Here is a 19,657-nt window from a genome sequence, read left to right as displayed (position 1 = left end):
CACTTACTCATTTATTTGTGGGTACAAGTCTAGCATTAATCAATTAAATATACCAATAAGAGTGTATTTTCGTAACATCATGCCCACTGTTTCCTGTCTAATATGATATTTCTCAGTATAAAACGCTCATAATGACGAAGGGAGACGCACTTCCATCTCCTTCCACTTCTGGAAACTTTTGTTTTGAAACACATTCGTGGCGGCCATTTTGGACAAGAAATTAAGATTTTTGTATTTTCAGTAGTATGGATGAGTATATGATAGTGATAGTTAAAATGCGTTTCGACAGTTTTAGAGGTGACGTTCTAATTTTATGTTCCAGCATACTCAGCCATTGTGAAAGACCTCTGTAGCCTACCCTGATATTTCCCACGTCTAGCAAATGACCAGCGTATTGACAAGCACTCTGAGAAGGTAAGTGAGCCAAGGCACAAGTATTAATTTAGCTAGCTGGTCTGTCAGTGCATTAGTTGGATTCGCAGCGATTAAATTCTCAGCAATACTTTATATTTTTATTTTTTTTCTATTTTCTAATTTCCCTCTGAATAAAAGGCACCATACTTTAGAATGAAACATAATTTGAAGAAAACAACTCTACTTTTGGTCAGCTTCTAAAGTTAGCGAACGAGCACAACAGTACACGCTAACTGTGTACTTTACAGTGACAGCAAAAAATTTAACGTTAAATTACAAAACTGTGTTTTCTGAGGTCGCCAATGGGTGCACCTTTACATGCATCGGTGTTAGTGCCCTGTAGGTTGTTTACTAATGACTAATAAAGCAAATGCTATTATATAGGTATCTACATAAATTGTTTCCGAATTATTTCTCTACCCTCTAGATATTCGACACATTCGACCAACGTGACGCTCCTGCGGAAACTACCATAAGATAACATATAACAAGTAGGTGAAATATTTTATACTAGGTATGCTAAGTGTAAAGAACCCAGCATAGCCTATGCGAACATAGGAGAATGCTTCCCTCTGATTTCACGGTGTATATGTGCATTGTATAGGCACACCTCCAGTACAAGTGTTGCATTTGAATGTCATTTTATTCGTCTTATTTCAGTATTCTTTATCAAGGCAGAGTGTTTGATCCCATTAACAAAGAACCATGGACCGCAATCAATGCCCAGACTATATTTAAGAAGTGTAACAGTTAATAAAATGTTCAGATAAATATTTCATTAGTCTAATGAGTCATGCTATTTCAAGAGCAATTCTAAGTATTAGACGCAAGAATGCCGTTGATAGTCAAGAGATGGAATGTCCTTGAGATGAGAATACAAGCTACCAGTCTATGAGGTCAGCATCTCATGAGCTACAGTATGTGCTCTCTTTATGGGACTCAGTTAATCCATCTCTAGAAGTGAGAAAATGTATTTTACATGTACATTTAGAGTAGAGAGATATTCTTTGAGTTATCAACTATTCTTTTATTACACATGAGGCTGTTGATCTAGCTCTAGTCTTGTACCTTCACCTCTGTATATGAATGTTAAGGATTTTAGTAGCCAAATAAGGTTTGTCTGAGTACAGCTAAAGCAAGAAGACACGGGCTGCTTACATTTGCAAGGTTATATCATTTATCTGTTTATTGTAGTGACCTTCAGGAGGGATAGGAGCTTCCGGGACATTCCTGAGGAGCGTTTCCCTCCAGAGAGAACGGTAAGAAGGCCATTCCGTGTGAAGATAGCAGGGCAGGTTTTGGGGTTATTTTCCATATCATCTAGTCGTTCAGTTTTCCTAAATTCCAGTTCTAGAAGCCCATCTTGTAGTAAGAGTTGCACTTAATTCAGATTTTTCAGACTGACACCTTTGTAGTTCATGAGCTTTAACTGACCAGACTCCACAGAAAGTAAATAAAAATTGATGCAGGTGAACCTAACACCCCCAAATCCATCTGGGAAGTCACCCACTGGTAAATGGCCAGCCCAGGATCAGGTCCACACTTCTGAATTGAAAACAACACTGTTTGACAGGATGCTTTGGTTTCAGCCCAGTACTTAGACGTAACTGCAAAACTAAATTCCTGAGTAAACGGTGGATGCAAAAGGTATGAAGGCGACCGGTTCCTAAGTTAATTAAGCAGTTAACATGCAAAAAGTGCTTGGCAGACCCAGTTTCCCGTTATTTTTCCTACCATGGTTAGACAAAGACGTCTCAGTGACTTTGAAGGAAATGTGATTGTTGGGGCATGTCTAACAGAAGCCTCTCAGACAAAGACTGCTCAACTTGTTGGTGCTTTATGAGCAAAAGCGACTGAGGTCATGTTGGCTTGGAAGGCTGAGAGAAAAAAGACATCAACTGGGCTCAAACAAGCAGTGGAGAAAAATTTCATAGGTTCAGATGAGTCATCCTGCAGTCTGTTCTTGACAAACAGGCCAGCGTTTTTATGGTGCGTGAGACAAAACCTACAGTACTGAGGGTTTTTTTTTTTGTTCTTTGTTTTTTCCTGTGGGAAAGGGATCTGAATGGATTTGTTGTGATGTGATGTCTCTCAAAGAATCTATGACTCAGTGCATTTGAGCTGCTCTGGTGGCTTGTTGCTCTATTAAAACTCATAATGTTGGTGTTTCCCTAATTCTGGCAGTTACCTGTACACCTAATTTTACTTGTTCACTAGCAAGCACACGATAATTTGAGCTGGAGTTCAGAAGCATTTGATAACTTCATTATCCTCTAAATTATGGGTATAACGTGTCAGTTACTGTTTGAATATTTCAGTATTTGCTTTCCAAGCAGTGGGAAAGCCTTGCATATAACATGTTGAATAATACACTATTTCATGTATGATTTTAAAGAAGTTCTGTGTTCTGTCATAAAAAGCTTCTGTATCCAAGAAGTGCTGCAGCAGAAAGGAGACCTGCTGCTTTTGGTCGACCTGATGATGAATATGGTCGTGGATTTGAATACGATGGACCTCGCTTCTATCCTAATGGTGCCCCTCGAAGTTACCATGGCGAAGATCAAAGGGGCTACCATGGCGACGGCCTTCACTTTGTTAACGAACATAGGGGAGGTCCACCTGCTCGGAGAGTAAGCTATTTAGATTATGAAAACGGACAAAAAGCATTTAAAAAATTGACTGCCTAGAATGCTTAATGTCACTATCAGTGCTGTTGGTAGCGTGTTGTTGGATCATTTGATATGTGATTAAGTGCATCTGATATTTCATTGCTATTTACAGTATTTCAAGTCTATTTCTTACCTAGAACAATCAGTAAGCTCTGAGAAAATGTCAACCGAGTTTGACATGTGAATGATGTGAACAACAGGGAACACTGCTACGTTTAAAAACATGAGGCCCTAAGTCGTCTTGGATTCTCTTCTAGATTTATCCACATTAGTCACTGCATTTTCCACCATGATGATGATAACAATAATAATAATAATAATAATGATAACAATGAATGACAGACAGATTAAATAGTGACTGTGAAATAAATCGTCATTTTTGTCATGGTGTAGGACGACTACCCATATTTCAGAGGTCCCAGAGATGAGCCACACACAGCCCGGCAAATGGACTTCAGGTATGAAATACATAATGTGTTTTATCTTACAAAGAACTCATTTGTTTTAATGGTATTAAACAACTATTTAATAAAACAGATACTGAAAACAGTTTTAAACTAACAAAATTTGGAAATGGACATATTAAGAACTGTGAATTGGATTTTATGAGCCTAAAAATAAATGTGAAAAAGGAAAAAAGTGGGAAAAAATGTGACAAAGAATGGAAAAGGAAAAAAGTGGGAAAAATGAGATACTCAGTAAGCACATACACAAACAAACAAAGAAAACTCAAGTATTGGAAGTGAATGTACTAAACCAAATGTTGGAGTGAAATGCTGAGGCCCAGCAGATGGCAGTACTGTTCTAGTGGGAACACTTGTCCAAAGCTGATGGACATCACTGGAGTCTACTTTCCGTTGTTCTTCCTTCCCATTACATAAATCAGCATTGGTCATAGTTGGTGCTGGCTTGATTTTTTTCCTCACCTGCTGTAATTATTAATGTTGTATGATGGTGTTTGTCTTTTTCAAAATTAGATGGTGTTTGTCTTTTTCAAAATTAGAAATGTTTTGAAGTGCTTTTAACTGTGTCCACAAAGGCAGAAAATTGATCTGTGGAAAACAGATAAGTTTAATCAATATTAAATAAGTTTAGTATTTAATTATAGTTAATAATAATCTCTGCAAAGTGGTATACGGGTTGAATGGATGGATGGACTAATTGATGGGCAGATGGATTAAAGCTGAAATAACCCTACCTCTTGGTGGTGCTCTTGTCCTTAATTCAGTGCTCTGACATAGTATAAACATTACTTTCAAATTTCAACCCTGGTACATAAGACAAATACAGTGAAGGTGAGTTATATTTTTTAAACTGGTACCTCATTAAGTGGTTTCCACTGTGGAGACATGTACAGCTCACGCTAAATAGGGTTCCCATAAGCATCCACTGAAACATGTTTTGCAGTTTAGTGTGTGTTTTCTAGACTTTCCCTAGCACATAGAGAACCAATTCATGCTCAGTAGTTAAAGCAGGCAGGTGAATGTTCTCTGTCTGATTAATATTCAGGGCTAATATCAGCAGACAGGACAAACCTGTGGCAGTTTGGTCTTGAAGCAGAGGTCACACGGGTTCACGTCCACTTCACACAGACTCTGCACTTGTTTAAGTTTTTCAAGGGCTCTCAATGCTGAGCGCTCTTTTTCAGCCAACGTCAGTTGAGGTCAGACAGGGGTCACCTTCAGACCAGGTGCCTTTAATTCATTTACACACCACCCGCCTACCTTCTGGCCTACCAGAGGGCAGATCATATAAGCAGTTTATAATCCGGTAAGTCTGCAAAAACAGAGAAGGGTGAGGAGAGTAAATTAATGGTTTTACTGATACCTGCGCAGATGTGTGAAAGAATGAAGAATGATATGGATAGCACACACCTGGTTGCCAGGAGCAACAGACTGATTTTGCTGTTCTGTCTCAGGGAGTTTGTGTCCACTTTATTTTAGGATCTGAAGCCTCTGATCTGATCACAAATACTTGTGTACAAATGCTGAGTCTGTATGGAACGGTTGTGTCTAACTTTCAATGCAAGACTACTGAAAAAATTCTTTGTCCTATTTTATATGAGTTTTTCTCATGATTTGATTTGCTGAAATTTGGTTTTGTTTGGTATTTAAGCTAGTCTGTGTCTAGCAGCACTGTCACTGGCAAGGGGTTTTGTCATTCATCATACGCTGGGATTGCTTGTCTTATTGAGTTTGTGTGAACTTATGATTGATGATGGATTGCACTTGTCAAACCAATAAATCTGGTCTTAGACGTGTACAGGTATACCCTGTGTAATACATTTTTAGCAGTCTCAAACAAGCAGTTAATCATTTTAGCAAACACCTAAATTAAAGGTACTTGCAGCCTTGTATTGTAGTCCAGTTTAGAAAGTTCCATCATGCTTTTAAAGAAGTATTTGGAAGCTCCGATAAGCCCAGCGTTACCCCTTCCTGTTTTGAACATGACCTGCTCAGACGACTCGGTGGGAAAAACACAGCAGTCAGCTTGGCCACACTGTTGTGTGAACTAGCACCTTATTGTTACTCTGGATGAAAGAGGGTGTGAAGGTAAACCCCTGTGTTCAGATTGTATGGTTTTAGCAGTGGAAGTGTTATAGTAGGGTGACTGGTGTTGTCATCTGTGCTGCAGCTGGTCCAGGAGCACTCTTCTTTACATTTTCTTCTTCTTGAGAAGGCACTGTGTGTAGTTACAGTGCTTCACAAAACAGACGTTGGGTCAGCCTCCTCACCCCCTCAGCTAGGCAGGCATCGGATCGGCCAGGCATTCCCACTTCTGCTCCAGGGTCTCTGTCCATGAGGCCCAGCTTCAATTCTGAACTGCCCAAGCTGGAGGGTGTCATAACAAACCCAAACACCCTAAATGCTCCCCTCATGGCCTTCTTTAAACCGTTGGAAACTGGGGACACACTGTGACCGGGCCCTCATGAAGAGACACAGATTATGCATTCAATAAACAGACAAGTTTATGTACTACAAACATCACAGATATTTTTGTTTGTTTGTTTGGGTTTTTTTTTTAAGATTTATTCAGAGCTCTAGGGTCTTTCGAGCTTTGTTTCAGATTCTACATTTATTTATTTGTTTGTTTTTGTTGTTCCGAACGAGATTGAATCAGTGCTGTTAAGGATGCACAAACCCAAACACGTAAGGGTAGATTATGGCATGTTGATCTTCTTTGCATTTGAGAATCCAGTAACACGACCAATGATTTGCATTAAGGCTGGTTCACCCATCATATTGCGGAAAGATCCATGCTACAATAGGAATTTTAACACACTGCATATACAAGTATTGCATTCCTTTCCATATTCTAAATTATATTAATGGAAATAAGGCTGCCACAGCAGGGCAGACTGTTACCTGCCGTTAAAAAATACAGAGATGTTGGGTTTTAGGTTATAGGTTTTTTATGAACAATTAAGTGTTTGCAGTGGAATTCCTCTGAAGTATTGGTTGTTCAGAATGACCATTTCGCTCCCTCTATTACCATCTTTTAAAGTTGTAATTTTTTTAAAGTTGTACTTTTTCTGATGGCAAAGCTGTCTAACTCCTCATTAAACTATAAAACTAAAATATTTATTTTGGTAAATTGTGATTTAATAAATTTAAGACTGATTATTTGGTTCCTCTCAGGACCAGCAGCCGAACCGGACCTCCTCCTGGTGTCAGAGTCCAGGGGTCCTATCCACCACCCCGGCCGCTGTCTTCCATGGGCCCAGACCCAGGCGACGACACGGTGATGCAGGCCATTCTCAGTCTGGACAGAGGGTATGCTCGCCTCTCAGGTTCATTCTGATAGTATAATGGCCTTAAATATTATATAGGGATTGAATTGTTCTGGTTTTCTCATAAATAAAGATGTATGATCCTTTTAAATAGCTCCAACCCTTTTCTGTAGACTTATACCATTTCACTAGTTGTAGTAATCTCTTATTGTGCTGCTGTTCCACTATTGTTCCGCTACATACACTCACTGGCCACTTTATTAGAAACACCTGCGTTGTGACTGCACCTTGTGGGTGTACAGTTGGTGACTATGGCCCATATGTTGACAGGCACAATTTCATTAGTGGTAAGTTTTAGACCACAGGACTGCTGTTGGTTGGATATTTTTGGGTAGCTGACCACTCTCAACCCAGCAGTGATGCTGACGTTTGTAAAAACCCCAGCAACGCTGCTGTGCCTGATACAGTCACACTGGCGTGACACCCACTGCCATGCTACTACCATGTCAGTGTCAGTGCTGTGTTGGGCTTGGTCTGCCACCCAAATAATATCTGGCCAATAGTGGTCCTGCGGTCAGAGCCACTGATGGACAGGATAGAGGGTTGCTGACAAATTGTGCCAGAGAACAATTTAGCTGCAGTCTATAACTGTACACCTATGTAGTGTACCTTTATGGGAGGTGTACCTCATGCAGTGGACAGTGAGTGTAGGGCCAAGCCGGATGTTTCTAATAATGTGGACAGTGAGTGTATAACTGTGGGTGCGGCTTTCTTGAGTAGTCATAGGAATGCATGTGAGATTTGGTGTGTGTTTCATGGGTCTCCACAGAGAGGATCGCGATGCCCTGAGACGTAAAGGCACCTTCCCTCCACTGAGAGACCGTTCTCCCCCACCCCGCAGGGACGTGCCCCCCTCTCCGCACAGCCGCTCTGGCTCAAGCGTCAGCAGCCGCGGCTACTCCCCTGAGAGGGGCAAAGCTCACTCCTACCAGCCCCCACAGAGCAAGAGTATGCCCTTTCACTCCTTTCGCCATAGAGTCAGGCTTGGTGAACACGAGTTCAGTCAGTTTGGGAAATTAATTACCATTGAATGTGAGAATTTATATTGGCCAGGTACTTATTTCATTGGGGGATGGAACTTAAGCTTACTCCATCATCTGACATTAGTCATCTTTATGATGAATGAGTAGATAAAGGATTTTAAAAGAAACTGAAACTGAACAGTTTTAACCAATGGAATGAAATATGAAATAGCAATGAAAGAAAACATAATGAAAATGAAAATCTTAATATTTATTCCCAGTGTGCCAAAGATTAGATTGGCCAGTCAGATTGCCCCAGTTTATAGTTACTGTGCTGAACTGATTCACTACCTTGGCCTGTTTTTCAGCACTGTCTGGTTTGTTTTGATTTTAATATGGCTTAAAAATGAAATTGTTGTCTGCATCTACAAAAAGAATTCTTGCATGACATCACAACAGCAGTTTTGACTGACCATAGTTCAAAATAGTCTTGCTTTTTAAAGATGCACATGTCTGGTTTGATGTTAGTGCTTATGTACGTCAACAAAGTGGATGTCAACACTAGCAACTGTGAATGCTAGTGGTCTGATGATTGCTACATTATGATTATTAACTCATTTGAATCGGAAAGTTATTGTAAATTGCTATGTGTTGTTGGATTGGCCAAGCTCATAGTCATACTGTTTTTCCCTGTTTGTTGTAGGGTATGAAGAACCATATGGTCCCAGCAGAGCACAAGGTAAGAAAATGCAAGACAAGACCTCATAAAGCTGCACTCACAAACAGGCATGAGGACTGGCCCTGTGCTACACCGTACTGAACCTGAGAAAACCATCCTGGAGTAATTTATTTTGTGTGTAGATCATTTGTAGGCATTTCAATTATTCGTATGCCTAAAATCCTTTTAATTCTCTTAACTCTAATTCTCTTTAGTCCTTATAAGCCATAATAAAAAATCTCTAAGCTTTGCACTCAATGGGTCCCATTTAAAATTAGCTTAAGAATTTTCAAAAGTCACCTGACAATTTATAAAATCTCTCAGAATTTTATTACGGTGTTATATAACACTGTCTACTCAAGACGTCAGTGGCAACTCCAGAAACCCAAGAGAGAGCGTCTCTAATCGGATGAGAACGCTGCTCTCCTCCTTGCCTCTCTGTGTCATGTCAGAAACTGTGTGGTCAGGGATGTACAGGGCGTGCTGTATGTGGGTCTGCATTATGGCTCAGGAGCCCCTGATAGCAACAGCTGCTATCACTCAACTTGTGTGGAAGATGAATTGCCAGATAAGAGTCACTTCTTCTTTTCTCTCTTTCTTCTTTGCTTTCACTTGTTATTCCTCCTGTAACACTTTGTTTTTCAAAAGGCACAACATCTGCAACAACAACAACGACAACAGCATACAAATAAAGATAAGATCAGATGCTCGTGTAGAAACTGAAAAGCAGGAGCCTTACTTTCCTGTCAGTACAGCATCCATCCACCCACTCGTCTGTCCTTTAAGGCCTCTGTACACACAGTCCATTTGCCTAAGTTATTTTTAAATCTAAAGCTGTTTCAGAGCAGTGGCGGTTTCCCCAGGCTGGGCTGTAACCTGGGGCGAGAACCCCGGGCAGTTAGAGAACCCATCTGGTTCTCCGCACCGGCCAGATGTTAAACAGAGAGCGCTGGATTAACTGAAACACATGGAAACATTTATCGCACCCAATGAGTCAAGGAAGAGAATGGTCGTTGCCAATTTAGAGGATTTTGATAGGTGATCTAAACCATGTGGTAGAGATGCATTCATTTTTTTTCTCTCTGTTTCATCATATGTTTGCCTATATTTTTGTGTGTTTGTATGTGTTTGTGTTTGTGTGTGTGCGTGTGTGTGTGTGTGTTTTTCACAGAAAGAGACAGGCAGCCAGGTCCGTCTGTGAGTGCGTCACGAGATGGGTCACCACACAGCTCTGTGTCAGCCTCAAAGGTGAACGTTCATACACTCTCTCACACATACACACGGACAACTCCAGCTGCAGTTTCTGCTTCAGATCAGGATTTTCAGCCTGCTTGAGTACTCTTTGGAGCAGCTTAGAGATGTGCCAGCAATTTTAAATGACGTCAAAAGCTTCAACCCTTTTAAACATGGTGAACACTTTTAAAGGACTTTTCCACTTTTTAAATCTGTTCAGTCATGCTGTGCCTCACCATCCCTTGAACTTAAATGATTTTTAAAGTATTGACTGTGGAACGTTAAAGGTTAGCTGGCCTGGGCTTGTTTATCTGTGTTTAAAGCATGGTTCAGACACACAGGGAGAGCTGGAGAACTATTCTCAGATCTGACCACCCATGCTGTGACAGCGCTGAGATGCAAGGGTGAAATGCATTAACTCTGACTCATAGGCTTATCGTACAATCGCATCTTCTCAAATCTCCCTGGCTATGCTCTTGGGAACACTTTCCTCTCTCAGTGAATTTGTTGTTTCCTTTCTTTCCCTCGAACGACACACAGTTGAAAGCAGGCCCCTTACCGGAGCAAAAAAATAAATTATGATTGAAAACATAGCTCCCCCACTAGGTGCAAGTATGGTTTATTTGTACATTCTTGCTCTCATGATATTATCTGCCAAGTAAAACATTCAGTTGCCAATCTTTTTCCCCTCTGTCAGTCTGTGAACTCAAAAAATACAGGTTTGTTTTTCACCTTCTGAGTCTTCTCCATCAGATAGGATGGAGTCACTTTGTTTTTGGGGGTTTTTTTGGTTTTTACTGTTTGGTTCTTTATTTCAGCATCTTGAATTTTTCAAACATACAGAAATGAATGAGTAGACTGTGGCCATTGAGGCAGCTTATGTAAGTAGTAGCATTGGTCTTCACAAAGTCATAAATACATAATGTAACATTTGCTTGTTTACATATAGAACCACAATAAATAAATGTCGCTAGTCCAGTTGTGTAAATTTCATGTATGCGCTGAATCCTAATTTTAAATCAAGTTTTGACTCAAAACTATTCCTCAGACCACCATAAAGGCAAACTTTGGAAATGTGTGTGACTGCTTTTGTGTATGGTTTCCACTCTGCTGAGCACTAATGAAGGTTGTTTTTTTTGTCAGCTAATGTCCCCCTCTGAGAATGTTTGATCTTGCCAGGTTGCCTAGCTTGTGGGGCATAACCCATAACCTTTAACTGAAGATGAAAAAGCCTGCCATACAATAAACCAAAGTTAATGGACTGCCTTGGAGGTTCAGCAAACTCTTCACCATCCATTGTTTTTAAATCTGAGAAAAGATGGTCTGGAACTAGTTGACTTCTGTCCACAGATGAAAACTGTGTGCGTGTGCGTGCGTGTGTGTGTGTGTGTGTGTGCAGAGCTCTTTGTCGGGGTGGGGGTTGTAAAATTTCAGAAGATTTGTGAGCTGAAGTTTCACTGCATTGCTCATTCTCGAGTTTTGGACAAAAAAGCTAAGATTCAAAGATTTTTCATATACTTCACTTAACTGCCTAGATGATAATTAAACATGACAGTTGCGGACCATCCACTGAAAGTAAACATTGAGTGCTCATTCTTTTGTTTAGTAGGTCTTAACCCTCCACTGCATTGGTGGTAAATTACGGGTTCCTTTCAACAGCAGATTAAACTGCAGTCCAGGCCAAGAATGCCATTTATATAATATTTATATAAACGTGGTGCACTATCCCTTCAATGTTGACATTTTTGAGTAAGATTAATTCAGAGCATTTGTCTCAGTGCAGATGGGACTGCTGGAGCTTTGACTCATGGTGCCTTCACACTGGATGCCTTGCAAGAGCTGCTGCAGGCCAAGTGCAGTGAATTGTAATTGGAGGAAAAATGTGGAATAATCTGAACCAATGTTTATTTTAAGATACGCTCGGCCTCAAAGTTAAAGAACATTAATAAGACTTTGATCAGTGTCTTGTCATCCTTAACTGTGTTCTGTAGCTTCAGGATGAAAATAGGGTTTGCTCTGCAGAGATGTGTAATATATCAAAATTTGTCCCTCCTGTTATTAACTTTCCTGTCAGTGTTCCCCAGATTATTCTTAAACTTCTGAGAAGGCCTCTGCCATATGAGTTGAAGCACATCCTTCCCCTCATTGTGACTCTGTGTGCTGTATGCGGACATGTCTTAAACAGAGCACTTCTCTAGCTCTACCACACAATGACTGCCTGTAGAGCCTCTCATATCCAGGGCTGACTGAGAAACACTTGTGTAGTTATTTGTTTGTCCATTTTATGCTGCTCAAATTATAGCACTGAACCCAGGCCTTGAGCAAGTATGATGTTTTGCTTTGATGTGACCCACTAGTACAAGTCTCATACATATGTTTCTTGAATATTCAGTGCTTCACCCAAGCCCTTGTTATCTTTCCATTATGCTTACTTCAATAAGAAAGCCCATTGTCCTGCTATTTCAGATTATATGAGTTGTTTTTTTTTGTGTTGGTTGTAGGATGAAGGCCCAGTAATTGATGGCCCACCAGATGAGGCCCTGCCAGTCCCAGAAGAAGCGTCCAGTGTGATGGATGACTTCCATGAACGAAGAGCACAGGCCATCGCTGCCAAAGCTCGGGAAATAGAGAAGGTTCGAAACAGTTTTGTCTCTTTTTCATAATTTTTTCTCAAAGAATTTCCTCTTTTGAAATTGTTACCACTTTAATATTATTTGTGTTGTGGTAAATACATTCACACTCTCATTCAGCAGTACACTGAATATGACTGTTACATGCTGAATGTTAGCCAGATATCATGCTCTAACCCAGTAATCCATCCTTGAGAGAGTCAAATTTGATGAAGGAAATTTTTTACATTTCACTTTCACGTCACACCATTTCCATTAGAAATGAATGACGGCAGAATGTTATTTAGGATTGCTTGAAATCGCTTTGTTCAGAATGAAGTTATTAAGCCCAGTCTTCATCCAAAACACTCTCCTGCCTGTTTTTATTAGTCCCATTAAATCCAAAACAGGATTGCCTTGGAGCAGTCCTCAGCCCTCCCATAGTGCACTAGGCCTGAGCAGAATCCAGCATATGCTGATTCAACAGAAAAAAAACAACTGTAAATACCAAACAGGGCTTTCTCTGAGGGGGAGTTTTGATAAAAGTATTTTAGAGGCAATTCTCAGATGGATGTGTAAAAAAAGTGAAAGATTCTTCTACTTTCCACATCATCTGGTCTCCCTTCGGGGTTTCGTGTTTCCGTCTGTGCACGCTACAAACTGAAGAGTGTTTAGAATTGCCTAAACACATATTCTCCAGTGATACAGAAAAGTTGCCTGTCAGGAGTGTGTCTGATATAGAAGGATTCTTCTGCATAGAGTTCTCTGCAGCACTAGGCAATGCACTGTCAAACAAATGTCCACCAGATGTTTAGTATTCCCACTCAATCTAGTTTGGCCATCTCAACGCTAGAGATACTAATGCTGAACTTCTGTCTTGGTGTCAAACATCAGTGTCTGTGTTTGTTTGTGTATTTTTAGCTGAGTGAAAGCTGGTTGTACAAGCTACACTGTGTTTTCATATCACAGATGAAGGGGAAGTAGGCTTGGTTTACTTTGGTAGAAAGAAAAAAAGCTACTCCTTTGATCAAGGAACATTCATATATGCATTTTCCAGCTAACACACACACACACCCCTTTTACTAATATTCATAAGAATTTGTTCTTTTGGGGCAAATTAATGAAAGGACATCTTTTTTTTTCTTTTAATTTCTTTTAAAATTTTCACTAGAAGGCTGCTATCCTTCTCCATTACACTAGTTTTGAAACAAGTTGTGTTTCTGCAGCATGCTCGAATTGTTTAGTCTGAAAATGTCATAACTAATGTGAAGGAAATTAGTAAGGCACAATTACCCAGAGGTCATCAGGCATTCATCAGTGTACTGTCCTATTTGTGTTTGTTCTTTTTTCTCCATGACATTTTTTTACACACGTCAAGACAACCTCTCAAGCCTTAGTATTATTTTGAAAGGAAGAATGATATTATCATTATCCTCTTGACTGTTTTTCATAGCTACAAGACACTTTTTTAAGCCATTAAGTGTTGGCAAAATACTCTCAAGAGTTTATTATAGCATCACTTTGTTTTGCTTAGTTGTTATTTAACAGTATTTTATGTAATGCATGTTGTTGCACAGATCTCAGTAGAGTTATGCATACTACTCAGTGCAGAGATTTTCACTGTTTGGAACAGTGTAGTTCTCAAATCAAGCCTATACTCAATCATTCAGCATGATGATCGACAACAGGATGGGCCTGATCAGCCTCTCTGCTTTCATCTGAGGCCCCTCTGCCCTCCTCTCTCTCTCTCCCCCTCTGTGTGTGTGTGTGTACTGCCCTTTCCTGTGTACCATAGTCCTATCTACCACTGGAATCGTGGTTGTGTCTGCTACTATAAACACACACAGACACACAAACACAGACATACTCACACTCTTTAGGTCAAGTACACCCTTCCTGTTTGATTGAGTAACAGGGGCAGGGGTTCAGGAAGTGCGTGAAAGTACAGTGCGGTCTAGGAAATAACTCTCCAACATTCTTTACATTGTTTTAGCTCTGTCCACTGTTGAGTGACCCTGCCAAATGGATCCTTTTTTTAGTTACTCTCACTTCAGACAACCTGTGTTGTGTAACATAAAGCCTTGCTTTTGTAAATAAGCGTTTAACAACCCACTGCAGTGAAGTTATGTGAAATTGTTGATTTTCTGTTGTCAAAATTCACAGTGAACTTGTTGGGGGTCTAAATAGAAATTCTGATAGAATGACAAGCATTATGGTTTGTCTTGTTGAAAAACAAATAGTGCAGTTCAGTTGTTTTTTTTTATATCCACAGTTGAATATGTTGAGATGTCCTTGTGTTATGGATAATTGGATAATCCTGCTTCAGGAGAATTCTGCCTCTTTTATTATAAAGTGTATGCTTCGATGCTGTAACTCTGCCTAGTCTTGCTTCAGCCTCCACCCTCCCCCAGCTTTCATCTAAAGAGAAGTGAAATCTAGGCCATCCAATCCATATCCTCTCCCTGAGGATATGGGGCAATGTACTGGAATCATCACTGTTATTGTATGTGATGGGATGACAAAGCAGAGAAAAGTACTAAGGGTTTAAGTTACGTAATCAGATAACTCGCTCATCTTTCCTTAATCCTTATCTTTTCGAGTGTCTTCCTTACTCACACCTGTCAGTTCAGTGGCAGAAGCTATGGCTGGTGTATGTGGCGTGCACAGTCCACAGAGGTAACAAAGCTCTAGCCATAGAGTGCGTAAGAGTGTGTTGCAAAATACTTAAAATATCAACCTCTTGCCATTTCATTGGTCTCACAGAAGGTTTTGTACAATGGAGGCACTGTCCAGTACTAACAGTTTAAAAAAAAAAAAGTGAACAAGTCTAAAAGCTTCCACAACCAGCCATGAGATTAAGATAAGGACAACTTGGACTCATTCAGCCAGGTGGAATTCTAGTAAAGTAGTTGTTCACTGCTGTCTCCCCTCCAGCCAGAGAGCTTCCTCAGCTCTGACTTCCTCAGCCCTTGTTTTCTGGAACGTACTTAACGAAAACCCCACAGTGTAGCTTAATGACCATTAGTGGTTGAGCAATAAGCCCAAGCCCTTCTGCTCACTGTGTGGGCTGTGAAGGTTCGTGGAAAAGCATAGAAAGGTGAAAATGAGAACTGGTAGTTTGGCTGAATCCAGAGCTAGATTCATTAAAGTTGTAAAGATTGTAAAGTTGTAAAGAAAAAGACAGATGGATATTGTGCCCTAATATCCATAGATAAGTTTACTTATCCACAGATCAATTTACTCCATTTTTTCAGTACAGCTGTCCAATAAACTGAGTTTGGGGGGGGGGGGGTTCAGACAAGAGGCTATTGGGCTTTTGCCATGCTTCATCAATACAATGTTCAAAAAGTTGTTGCAAAAGTGTAACGTAACTGTAGTAGTTTTAATGTAAAAACTGCACTATTCAAAGCACTACAGAATGTAGAAGTGTAGTACACCTTCAACCATGTCCTCAGGACCATACGTGACCAGCAGTGAACAGGGAAGGAGTTCAGGTGAGTGACTGTGATGAAATATGTGTATTCAGTTTCCCAAAGAGTTTAGGTCTGCAAAATCCTGGTTCAGACCAGTATTTTCAAGCATACCTGATTATTACCTTTAAGTCCTTGATTTTCAGTGGATTGGTAGGTATATTTCTCTGTTCAGCTGTATTGTGGCTGCAGTTCAGTGGGTGGATAATATCAAGTAATCTGTTCCCAGTGCAGGCATGTTTCTCATGTGCAGTGGATGATTTTCATGGTTGAACTCTAAACCTTAGTGTAATGCCAAGTTATTTCAGTGTTGGGTATCTCAGCCTTGTGGGTAGAAGAGAGGTAGTCAACTTGTGAAACAGGAGTACTCCTACAGCTTTCACCTCTTCCTCTTAACTGTCCTTCGCAAACTTTTCACAGATGTGTCATCGTGTGTTAACATTTTAAAGTTTTAATGACAACCTAGAGCACAGTACCTGAATATCAAATAAGAATTGTTAGTACGGCCCTGTATTAAACTCACTTTTAGCCTCAGTCTGAATGAGCTACTAGATTGCAAATGGTTGTTCTAGTCTTGCTCCAACATGCTTGACTGAGTTGATGATGGGGTTTGATGACTAGTTGACAAGTTGAATCAGACATTTTAATGTCGGTTCGACTAGAAGTGTGTCATCACGTAGATCCTTAGGACAGAAGAAGCACTCATCTAAATTATGCACATTATATAGGTATACAGGTGGCATGACTGTGGTTTTGTGTTTTCAGAATATCTCTACATGGATTTAGTATGTTTTCAGAGATTTGAGTGTTTAATGTCATGCTGCATTTGGTGTGGTTGAAACAGTTTTCTTTTTTATCATCTGTCTGTGTACAAGGGGTTTATCACATAGTAAAACTTTACTTGTACATAAAATGAAGTTCGTTGTGTATCTTTATATATATATATATATATATAAACAGTTTTTGGGTTTTCCAGAAAGAAATTGGAGAAAACATTGTATCCTAAACCACCCTCTCACCAAACTGGCCAGAATATGGTTGAGCTTCATGCTACGTAGAACTAAGCTGTGTTGGATGTTGGATTCTGTGTTGCACAGGTCTACCGACAGGACTGTGAAACCTTTGGGATGGTGGTGAAGATGCTAGTTGCCAAGGAGCCCAGTCTGGAGAAGCACCTTCAGGCCCCTCTTAGGGAGAACCTGAGTGAGATCCGTGAGCGCTGCCTTGACGACCTGCGCCATTTCATCTCAGAACTGGATGAAGTTGTGCGACAGCCAGAGCCTTCCATCTAAGGCTAAGAACACTGTAATCCAAAAATGAGAGTGTCACGCTTGGGTGGTAGAACCAGGACCAGCCTTTACATTATGAGAATCTCCAAGCAGTATGGAGCTGTATGATGTCATGCCATTTCTTCACATATCACGCATGACATCACCGTCATCCACCAAAATGAAATTTGTTCACAACAAGAGATTTAATTATGATGTTGATTCCTGCTGCCGTGGGGTTTTTTTTTTGTTTGGACATTTTGTGTAACGAGAAGACACATACAACAAGGAACCTTGCTCTTCAACTTGGAAATTATTCAAAATGAATTAATAAAACCACCTTGAAATAAAGGAGTTGATTGATTGTGAGAATCAATGATTTATTTATTTTGAATATGTCTGTCAGGTGCATCACAAGGATATTTAAGCTCTTGATCTCAGTTTCAGAGTTACTAATCAGAGTGTAAAAAAACTAAGTTGATTTGAGTGAACAGCCACAATCACACCTACTACACTTGTGCATTGTCCCTGAGTCAAGTGGATATTTTTGTTCGTATTAATGTTTTTATTTAGATATCTTGTCAGCTTGGCATGACTGTGGTGCTTTGAATTCATCTGAATTTTGTATTATGTGTTTTTTTTTTTCTGAAGTCAGTGGCTGTGTGAATATTGCTATGTTAATTGTGTTTGTAATCAAATAAAGGTTGGTTCTCTTTCCTTTTTTTTTTTTTTCAAATCATTAATCTGTTTAAAACTGGACCAAATCATGGGTCTGTATAAAGTTTTGGTGGATGGCTGAACTTCCCATCAGCACCTACAGGGGTTGGACAAAATAATGGAAACACATGGTATTTCAAGACCTATGAATTTGCTGACTTTTAGACCTTAATATGATTCCCAGTGATATGTAAATCTTATGTATATGCACTGCAGACATCCTATGCTTTATGTATTACCCAAGATTCTTTCTGTAGAGGTCTGCGTATTAGTATAAGTCAAAATGTGTCACCTTTCAAACTTCCAAAGAGGGCAAATTGTTGGAGTGCGAATGGCTGGCGCTTCAGTAACAAAAACTGCTGAGTTGTTTAACATATCAAGAGGAACTGTTTCTAAAGTCATGATGGCATACTAAAAAATAGGGAAAACTAGTTCTGGGAGGCTTAACTCTGGATGGAAGCCAAAACTCTGTGAACTTGACTGCAGAGCACTGAAATGCATTGCGTCAAAAAATCACAGAACCACAGCTACTAAAATGACTGCAAAGCTAAACCAACATCTTGCTAACCCAGTATCAACCAAAACAGTTCATCGAGAGCTCAATGCAGCTGGATACCATGGAAGGGCTGCCATTGCCAAACCTTTTCTTTCCCCCCATCAATGTACTAAAATGCATAAATTTGCTGCAAAGACCATCAGAGGTGGACAATGGACCAGTGGCAGAATGTCATCTTCTCTGACGAATTATCCTTCATGCTTTTTCCTTGTTCAGGACAAATTTATGTATGGAGTAAGCCAAAAGAAGCCCTTGATTTTGATTGCCTGACCCCAGCCATTAAGCATGGCGGCGGTTCTGTGATGGTTTGGGCCACAATATCATCAAATTCTCTTGGGCCTGTGTTAGCACTGTATGGTAGGGCTACCTCTAAAGACTAAATGTCAATTTTGGGTGACCAAATTTACCCAATGGTCCAAGCACTCTTTCCAAACAGTGGTGGCATCTTTCAAGGCAATAATACGCCAGTTCACACTGCTAAAATCATTAAAGACTGGCATGAAGAGCACAACAATGAGGTTGAACACTTGGATTGGCTCCCACAATCACCAGATCTTAACATAATCGAAAATCTCTGGTATATTTTGGAGCAGCGAGTAAGGAGCCACTTCCCTCCACCATCATCTCTGAAAGAGCTGGAACAGGTTTGCTTCAGGAATGGATTAAAATTCCCTTAGCCACTGTCCAAAAGTTGTATGAGTCTATTCCTCGACGTATTGAAGCAGTTATTGCTGCCAAGGGAGGACCAACTTGATATTAAATAATAAACTGTTATTTAACAAGGTGTTTCCATTATTTTGTCCAACCCCTGTACAGCTTTGTTTTGTTTTAAAATAACCTTTGTTGTATTATAATTTAATTATGTATTTATACTGAATATACATCAGTCAGAAATTGTCAGATATTACAAGAAAGTTTGAGAATTTTTATTAAAGCTCTCTTACATCGTGTTTTGGACATACTGCAATCAATAAGGGTGAAAAAGTTACCTGGAATAACATGTATTATAGTGGGGAACCTGTGAAATAAGTGCTTTTCCCTGTGGTTAACTAATTAAGAGGGAATAAGCATTTTGCTGACAGAGCAAAGCATTAGCTTTAGGGACTACCCAGATACTGATATTTTTCCAGCACACTGATAGTGATCAGGATAACATCAGCATGTATAGTACATGGTGCACATGTAAAGCATGTATAGTACAGAATTCCTAACCCTGAACAACATAAATTGCAAGGACTTATATATTTGTTT

General features: G+C 39.9%; 1 protein-coding gene across 1 annotated transcript; it reads left to right on the top strand.

Moving 5' to 3' along the window:
• Positions 1-270: 270 nt before the first annotated feature.
• Positions 271-17,664, top strand: pphln1 (periphilin 1). The gene is made up of 11 exons (XM_030782529.1): positions 271-414; positions 842-905; positions 1,609-1,673; positions 2,835-3,044; positions 3,477-3,541; positions 6,722-6,856; positions 7,643-7,821; positions 8,539-8,574; positions 9,725-9,801; positions 12,288-12,419; positions 16,963-17,664. Coding segments are annotated over exons 2-11 (1,095 nt in total). The 5' UTR covers positions 271-414; positions 842-904; the 3' UTR covers positions 17,158-17,664.
• Positions 17,665-19,657: the final 1,993 nt, after the last annotated feature.

The sequence above is a fragment of the Chanos chanos genome, chromosome 1 (assembly GCF_902362185.1).
Source record: "Chanos chanos chromosome 1, fChaCha1.1, whole genome shotgun sequence".
Taxonomy (NCBI): Eukaryota; Metazoa; Chordata; class Actinopteri; order Gonorynchiformes; family Chanidae; genus Chanos; species Chanos chanos.
Note: the sequence above shows the minus strand (reverse complement) of the source record. Positions and strands in the feature narration are given on the sequence as shown.

Excerpts from the sequence above, each read along its gene's own strand:
- pphln1 (XM_030782529.1), top strand. Across the intron at positions 3,542-6,721 it reads GCCCGGCAAATGGACTTCAG|GACCAGCAGCCGAACCGGAC; the intron begins GTATGAAATACA and ends GGTTCCTCTCAG. Across the intron at positions 12,420-16,962 it reads AAGCTCGGGAAATAGAGAAG|GTCTACCGACAGGACTGTGA; the intron begins GTTCGAAACAGT and ends TGTGTTGCACAG.